The following is a 9,239-nucleotide window of genomic DNA, read 5'->3' on the forward strand; positions in this document are numbered from 1 at the left end:
GCAAAAAGAGGAAGAAGAACACCTATACAAGGTATTCGCCAAAAACCGACACCCCACAATTTCATCAACAGATACCTAAGGGAAATACAACGGAATGAGGATATGCCACAACCCAAAGGACTAGCCACACTACCATACATCAAGAACATTTCTGAACTGACAGCCAGACTATTACAACCACTAAGACTCATAACAGCACACAAACTAACAGCCACTCTCAGACAACAACTCACCAGGACCCGATACCCAGCATGAGCAAAACCAACGTAGTGTACAAAATCCCATGCAAGGACTGCACAAAACACTACATAGGACAAACAGGAAGACAGCTAACGATCCGAATCCATGAACACCAACTAGCCACGAAACGACACGACCAGCTATCCTTAGTAGCCACACACAGATGACAAGAAACAGGAGTTCGACTGGGACAACACTATTATTATAGGACAAGCCAAACAGAGAACAGCCAGGGAATTCCTAGAGGCATGGCACTCACCCACAGATTCAATCAATAAGCACACCGACCTGGAGCCAATATACCGGCCACTGTAGCGGACAGCTGGAACTGACGACTGGAAGTGGCAGAGACAAACCACTATAAATGCCGGAGGAAACAACACAGAAGCGCTTCACAGGAGGCTCCCAAGCACTAAGGATGTCACCTAGACTGGGGACGAAACATCTGCAACACAAATTCCCAGCTTGGCGAACAGAACCACAGCAACTGGTGAATCTCCTTTACACCTCCCCACCAGTGCAATTACATCTTCCTACAGTGTGATGACCAGAACTACACACAGTACTCCAGCTGTGGCCTAACCAAAGTTTCGTACACCTCCAACGTAACCTCCCTGCTCTTATAATTGATACCGCAACTGATAAAGACAAGCATCCCAAATGCCTTCTTAGTTACCCTATTAACCTCTCCTGCCGTCTTCTGGGATCTGTGGACAAGCACTTCAAAATCTTTGTATTCTACCATTCATTGAGTACTCCCTTTTGGTTCTTTCTTCCAAAGTGCCTCTCACCTCACATCCGTCTCACCTCAAATTCCATCTGATCAATCCATTTATAACTCTAATCTAACACCTTATTCCTCACTGTCAACAATCTGGTCAATCTTTGAATCATCCGCAAGTTTAGTTATCACTCCCTGACATTGTCATCTACATATTTTATGTAGATCATAAACATAAGGGATGCAGCAGGGATCCCGATGGAATGCCACTGCACACCAGCCCTGCAGTCACGCATACAGCCTTCTACCAGCACCTTCTGTCTCCGTCTCCTGTCACTAAACAAATAAAGGTATTTGAAAAATGTTTCAATCCAACGAAGCAAATGACAGGATTGATCATTAGTTTCCAGTGCATTATTTAGCAGATAGAATGCACACTCTCAAAATATGGGATCCATGTTACAGGAGGAATGTGATTGCATTGGAGAGGGTGCAGAGGAAATTTTTTTGGATTTTGCCTGGGCTGGAGAATTTTGGTTATATAAAAAAGATTAGATTAGATTAGATTACATTACAGTGTGGAAACAGGCCCTTCGGCCCAACAAGTCCACACCGACCCGCCGAAGCGAAACCCACCCATACATTTACCCCTTACCTAACACTACGGGCAATTTAGCATGGCCAATTCACCTGACCCTGCACATCTTTTGGACTGTGGGAGGAAACCGGAGCACCCGGAGGAAACCCACGCAGACACGGGGAGAACGTGCAAACTCCACACAGTCAGTCGCCTGAGGCGGGAAATGAACCCGGGTCTCAGGCGCTGTGAGGCAGCAGTGCTAACCACTGTGCCACCGTGCCGCCCACCACGGATGGAGTGCGGTTGTTTCATTGGAGCAGAGAAGACAGTGAGGCACACAATTAAGAAATATTACAGGGTAGACAGGAAGAAACATTCCTCTTGATGGAGGAATCAATGACCGGGGGCATAGATTTAAGGCAAGCTGCAGGAGGATGGTGGGAAAGAGGCAGAAACCCTCATAACATTTTCGTATTTAGGTGCACACTTGTGGTGCTAAAGTATCTTCATAATCAATGGCCCCTCACAGATGAGGATGACGATGACAATGAATCTTCCATCCTCAAAGTGAGTCTACAGATGGCTATACAGACCAATACAGCTGCTGCAGGCTTGGTTACACTTGAGGCAGGTGATAGTCTCAGGAAGGGGTGGGTGGAGTATTGGTGACAGCATGCTGTTTTCGTCTGGCTTCCGCTTTTCCAGGTCTCGAGGTGCTTGCTGCCTTCCTGGGTGCTCCTGCTCCACTTTGAACCATCTTGGGCCAGTGATTCCCAGGTGTCTATGGGAATGTTACACTTCATCAATGAGGCCTTCAGGAGATCACCGAAGCATTTCCTCTGGGGCTTGCGTGCCATCTCGAAGCTGGGAGTAGAGCACCTGCTAGGGGAATTTCGTGTCGGTCATACAGATGACATGTCCAGTCCATTGTGGCCAATCAAGGGTGGTCAATGCCTCTATGTTATGGATATTGGCCTGGTCGAGGTGCTGGTGTTGCTGTGTCTTTCTTCTCAGTGGATACACAGGATCTTGTGCAGGGAGCATTGTTGGTACTGCTCCTGTGTCTTGAGGTGTCTGCTGTAGACAGTCCATACCTCTCAGCCATATAAGAGGGCGGGAACCAGCACAGCTCTGTATCGTGATCTTGTTGTTGGATCTGGTGTTGTTCTGGAACACCCTTTTCCTCAATGTGGCTGAAGGCTGCACTAGCACACTGGAGGCAATGCTGGATCTCTTCACCAATAGCTGCTTTGGCCGACAGGACACTTGCAAGGCATTGGAAGTGGCCAATGGTCTCCAAGGCCTCCCAGTGGACCTTGATCATCGAAGATTTGCTCCACGATGCTCGGCCAAGTTGAAGAAGGACCTTCGTCTTGAAGATGTTCAGGGTGAGACCCATGCTCTCATATGGTTTACAAGGCTATGGGCCGAGTGCTGGTAAATGGGATTAGAATAATTGGCTGTTTTTTTTTTAAACCAGTGCAGACTCAATGAGCCAAAGGATATTTTTCTGTGCTTTAGACCTCTATGACTAATTGCTTGCAGCACCTGCCTGCTTTCATTGATAGTATACAAGGACACCCAGGTTCACATTCCCCAATGTATCTCCACTAAATACTGTCTTTCTGCTTTTCTCAAAGTGTATAACTTCACATTCATCCACGCTTTACTACATCTGCCATGTGCTTGTCCACACATTCAACTTGTCTGGATCACCTTGAAGCCTCTTGACATCCCCTTTACAACTCTCAACCCCACCTAGTTTTGCATCATCAGAAAAACTTGGAAATGTTTTGCTTGGTTCCCTTGTCCAAGTCATTTACATACATTGTGAATAGCTGGGGCCCCAAGCACCAGAGTACTCTGCTAGTTATAATTCAACCACCGTGAACGAAGACCCTTTTATTCCTACCATTTCCGGTTTGCCAGCAAGTTCTCAATGCATGCAAATATATTACCGGTGATCTTGTGTGCTTTACTTTTGACCACCAGCCTCTTGTGTAGGATCTTATTAAAGCCTTCTCGAAATCCAAATATACCACATAGAATAGATGAAGGGGAACTAGTCAATGAGTTGCTTTTAAATGCTTTAGTGAACTAGATGGTCATGGTCATGGTCACCATTACTGAAACTGGCTTTTATTTCATTGGGTTAATATCAAGAACATAAATTTGCAGCTCAGCTGCTGTAGTACATCTTGCAATCATCTAAATTTCAAGGCCATAAGCCTATGAATTAGATCTTCTTTGTTTAGATTAGATTAGATTCCCTACAATGCCCAACAAGTCCACACTGACCCTCTGAAGAACAACCCACCCAGAACCATTCCTTTACATTTACCCCTGACTAATGCAACTAACACTTTGGGCAATTTAATATGGCCAATTCACCTAACCTGCACATCTTTGGACTGTGGAAGGAAACTGGAGCACCCAGAAGAAACCCACACAGAGAACATGCAAACTCCACACAGTCGCCAGAGGCCAGAATCAAACCTGGGTCCCTGGTGCTGTGAGGCAGCAGTGACAGCCACTGAGCCACCGTTTATAAATATTTCCTGTTAGTTAAAATTCTAGGACTTTTGTTTTTTGTAAGTATATTCTGCATATATACAAGTCTGATAAACATTTCTAAAATAATAATTTCAGGAATTATATAATTCACTGCCTAACTTTACTTGCAATGAAGTTATAAAAAATCTAATTCAACATTTCATGCAAACACCAGGAAGACGCCTCTGAAAAACAGCCCTCTGAATAGTTGAACATTAACTTGGTCCTTCAGCACCTTTCTGCATTAGTATTATGGATTTTAATAAGCCAGAGTTAATAGCAAGAAACTCAATCTTTATTTTTAAAAAAAACAAGCACTTTAGAGTAGAGCAGAGATTTTGGGTTAGGCAAAAGCGATAACAGGCGCAGAGTTCAACAAAACAGGTCAGTAAGTACCTTTCTAACAGGGTTAGCGGGATTTAAGGCTTGCTTTGAGAGATCGAGACCATCAATAAACTCCGTACAGTCTGAGAGAGGTGCATCCTGCAACAGTAAATTGAGTAAACAGTGCAAACCATACCCTCCCTTAAAGACTGGATAACTCAAATCCATTACGTTATCAAGTCATTTTCATGCAACTTACATATTCCAGTAGCAGGATGACTAGGAGAGCATGGCATGCAAGCTATAAACCCAACTCTAATGATGAGCACACAGGAAGCTTTCAACCAGTCAAACTTTCATGATCTCATATACCATTAATTTGTCATAGAAACTTCAAAAATTTTAAAGAAACATAACTAATCCTGTATTGGTACGTGCTGTGAAGAAAAGTACTGTGACGTTTTGATGTTAATTATTGAAATTGAAGTTCCAGTTTATTGATGCTCAAAACAAAAAAAAACTTGTCCCATTTATCAGTCATGTCAGGTAGACCCAAGTAAAGTTTAAAGGCAGTTTGAATCATATCAAGTACATTAAGCATCGCATGACTTAATAAGAAGTCAAGATATTATCCAGCTATTACCAGCAAGTTACAAAGACCCAATGCAGTTATGGTGTAAGACTTTATGCAAAAGACTTCATGGAAACTTTGCAGTTTACTCTCATTTAATTTTCAGATGCTTTGCTATTTTGATTGACAAAACCATTTTTTCACATTATGATTATGTATCACAGGCCCAAGAACTTAAGCTCTGAACTACATTTCAAACAAAGTGGTACCAGTTTAATGAGGTTCTGAAAGCCTGACTAGTATACTCAGCATGCTTACAAATGTGTAACAGCATTATATCTGGAAGTACACAAGACATGCAAAGATGGCTACATTCAGCAATGGTTTGCAGATGCTCGGATTAGCATGCTATTGCTCAACTGTCAGTATTGTTTTTGTGCCGCCATATCTGCATTATTGCTTGAATATTTTGCATATTAAACAATAGAGTTATCACTAGTACTTACCTCCCACATAGATAAATTCTGCCATTTGAAGAACAGTGTTTGCAAAACGTTAGGGAAATTAGTGGCAGATAGACAAACTAGATGACAAGCAGTGCAGAATATTTTCTTTTCTGTAACATTATATTCTCACCTGAGCAAAGGATCTATCCAGTACAACACCACATAGTAATTGAGATTGAGGACCTGCGGTCTTTATATCTTGTAAATTTTGTTCTCGAATCTAAGGGGAGAAAAATGAAGGAAGGAAAAAAATAATTATTTTTCCTTTTATGAATGCAGACAAAGATTTATCTGCTCAGCACATTTTGAGCAACACATTACTATGCGCCCTTTTGATTTGTTTACCAAGAGGTACAATTTTACGCTTCAGTAGGTCTTTTCATAAGAAGAGTGAACCATCAACAGTTGGGAATTACTAAAATGTCAAAATTGTTCATAATTAACCATAGGAATTGCAATGTAAGCTCATTTATGAAAAATACTTTTGTAAAGCCAGAAAAAGGCACAACATCATTTCACAATTGCATAGACATTTATTTATTTCCCCAACAAGGTGCCGTTCTGAACTGAAAGAATACACATGCTTGCAGATATTCAGTAGGATTAAAAATGAAGGAAGAGGAGCTAGTCAAACAGCTCCTTGAATTTGTTTCACTATTCAGTTAGGTCATGGCTGATATATAAATCAACTCCATTTACTTGCCATTACTCCATATATTTCATTATTAAATAACTTGGTCCCAACTTCAATATTATACCTTTCTGTTCTGGACTTTTCCAGCATAATATTTTATTATTTTATCAGATCAGGATGTTCTGGTGCTGCCATACCAAAAGGTCAGAGGGGAGAAATCTATACTTTGGAGCATCAGTCGTGGGAGGCATAGCCACCAATGATGGAACAATTCAAAATCAGGGAAGCTCGAGACGAATCAGATGAGTACAGACTAAAATTACAAAAGTGAGGAGAGTGTTATGGGCAACTGCAAATTAAAAAAAGGAATTTTTAAACATAACGGCAGAGTTGAAATTGGTGGGAGTACAGAAAACAGAGTTTTAGAGGGTTCAAGTTTATGAAACATCAAAAGACAAGTGCTGGCTAGGAGTATGTTGGAAACCTTGAAACTCCAAACTAACAAAGTGTGGGTAAGGATTTTGACAGTAGATGACCATAAAGCACAGAATAACAAATGTTATTTGTAACTACTGTCTTTAAATTGTTAGGAATTTTCAACTCGAAATATAGATACAGCCACCTACAAGACATGAAAAAACAAATCAGTGGAGTCTAAAATGGGCAGTCCAATAGAGTTAGTAAAGGGTATGCAACAGTCGATCACAAGATGAATCCCTGGGATGGCAGCATTGCTTTACAAGGAGAGATTGAGAAAACTATATCTGTATTCCTTGCAGTTCCAAAGAATGAAAGGCAATCACATAGAAACCTTCAAAATTCTTGCAGGCCATGATAGGGTGGATACAGAAAGGATGCTGCTATGGAGTAGTGACTGTAGAAATAGGGCATAAAATCTCAATATAAGAGAAGATTGAAACGAGGAGGAATTTCCTCACTCAGATGGTGTTGAATCTTTGGAATTTTCTACTTCAGATCATTATGGAAGCTCAGTCATTGCGTACCATCAAGACAAATTGATAGGGCAAGCTCAACTGGCTGAATGGCCTACTTGTATTCCCATACATTTTGGGTAGAGAATAAGCTAAGAGCGAGCAATAAGAGAATCAAGGATTATGGGCAGAAGGCAAGAAAGGTTCAGAAAGATATCAGCCATGTTCAAATTGTGGAGGAGACTCAGTTGGCTGAATAGCCCCATTCTACTCACTATCTTATGGTCTAAGAGAGATTTAGAGGTACAACTGGATTTTATTAATAAAGTGAAAGTGTTATACTCCAAAAGGATAACAGCATATAAATGGAATTCAAATCCCCATTTTCATGCGAAAGCTTTACTTCAGTCAGCCACACTCAAACACTCACTCCACTGATTACTAGCTCCCCATGCTTTTACAATCAATTCAAATCCAACCAACATATGCATCTTCTGATGCCTTTTCCCATTAGGTCTCAGGCTTTCTTTCAGACTATATTAGATAAGAAGTAGGTGTAAAAAATTTCCCAAACAAGAAAAGAAATCATAGGGTTTTATATTAATATAAATATCAACAACTTGTACAAAATATTTATACAACAGATGGAGCACTGCGAGACATACAATGTAGAAACAAAAAGATTAGCATTTATAAACTCTCTTCCATGACCACAGATCATTTCAAAGCACTGAATGGATTCATGGAAGTCTCACAAAGAGCATCCCTGTTGTAATATGGAAAATGTGGCAAACATTTTGCAAATAGCTGGCTCCCTGAACAACAACATGCTAATGATTAGACAATGTTTCAGTGAAAACATGCAGAATTGTACGAGAGTTCAGTTAAGGAGATTTCGAATGTTATTGGGTAGGCAGGTTTGGATTGGGGTGGAGCTGAGAATGCTATGGGATGGGGTGCTAAAGCCGATGTGAGGAAAACAGGGAATATTATCTTCTGCAGCTGTGGTCCAATGCACAGAGACACCCTCTGGAGATAGTAATCTTTTCTTGCAAAAATATGTAGGTTGAGAAAAAGGGCTGAATGTTCCTGCCCATCTGCCACACCAACTGTTTTACAACATGGGCAGGGTAAGCTAAACTGACTCTTACTTACATATACTGGCTAGGGTGCTGATTTTGGCAGCATTTTTGCCAATTACCTCTGTATTATGGAGCTCGGCTTGGGGTGAGTGGGATGGGGCAGTATGGGTACCTGCTTTTGATTTTGAAAAAGCATACCTTCTTGCTGAAAACACACCTGCAAGAGCATGTAAAATCAAGCCCACTGACTGAGGGATAAATATTAACAAGAACATTGGGGATAACTTTTATTCAAAACAGTGCCATGCCATCTTTCAGGTCCATCTGAGGTGGAGAGAGAGACTTGGCTTAAGATTACATCTGACAGAAGGTACCTGACCATTCAGCAAATCCCAGTTTTGCTTCAGAGCATAAAATCAAGGCTGATGATCAAGCCTCTGGAAATAAGCTGAGAAACCCCTGAACCAGAGACAAGTGCTACTTGACTGACCCGTGATTTAAAGGGTAGGAATAATCCAGATCATGGTCCAAAGCATTTTAAAAACTAGTGGTTTACTAAGGAAGTGGAATCCCTGGTCAAGAAGGCGGCGGCGGCTTATGTTAGGACAAAATGTGAAAACTCCGTTAGGGCGCTTAAGGGTTACAAGGAAGTCAGGAAAGACTTAAAAAGAGAGCTCAGAAGAGCCAGGAGGGGACATGAGAAGCTGTTGGCGGATAGGATCAGGGTTAACTAAGGCTTTCCATAGGTATGTCAGGAATAAAAGAATGACGAGAGTTAAATTAGGGCCAGTCAAGGATAATAGTCAAGGATAATAGTGGGAAGTTGTGCGTGGAGTCAGAGGAGATAGTGGTAGCACTAAATAAATATTTTTCGACAGTGTTCACTATAGAAAATGAAAATGTTGGCGATACAGAGATACTTGCATCTAGACTAGAAGAGATTGAGGTTCACAAGGAAGAGGTATTAGAAATACTGCAGTGTGAAAATAGACAAGCTCCCTGGGCCGGATGGGATCTATCCTAGGATCCTCTGGGAAGGGAAGAGATTGCCGAGCCTTTGGCATTGATCTTCAAATCATCATTGTCAACAGGAATA

The 9,239-nt window shown here is 41.4% G+C and overlaps 1 protein-coding gene across 13 annotated transcripts in view; it reads right to left on the minus strand.

Annotated features, from left to right (window-relative positions):
- add1 (adducin 1 (alpha)) overlaps positions 1-9,239 on the minus strand; it is a 173,513-nt gene that overhangs the window by 28,843 nt on the left and 135,431 nt on the right. For 9 of the 13 annotated variants that reach the window (XM_043703905.1, XM_043703897.1, XM_043703915.1 and 6 more), the window contains 3 exons: positions 5,626-5,715; positions 5,496-5,513; positions 4,491-4,577 (listed from right to left, as the gene is read on the minus strand). In XM_043703905.1, the coding sequence (XP_043559840.1) occupies positions 4,491-4,577; positions 5,496-5,513; positions 5,626-5,715 (195 nt within the window). The remainder of the gene's footprint in view (positions 1-4,490; positions 4,578-5,495; positions 5,514-5,625; positions 5,716-9,239) is intronic. The other 4 variants (XM_043703870.1, XM_043703893.1, XM_043703924.1 and 1 more) reach the window with 2 other exon arrangements.

The sequence above is a fragment of the Chiloscyllium plagiosum genome, chromosome 2 (assembly GCF_004010195.1).
Source record: "Chiloscyllium plagiosum isolate BGI_BamShark_2017 chromosome 2, ASM401019v2, whole genome shotgun sequence".
In the NCBI taxonomy this organism is placed as follows: Eukaryota; Metazoa; Chordata; class Chondrichthyes; order Orectolobiformes; family Hemiscylliidae; genus Chiloscyllium; species Chiloscyllium plagiosum.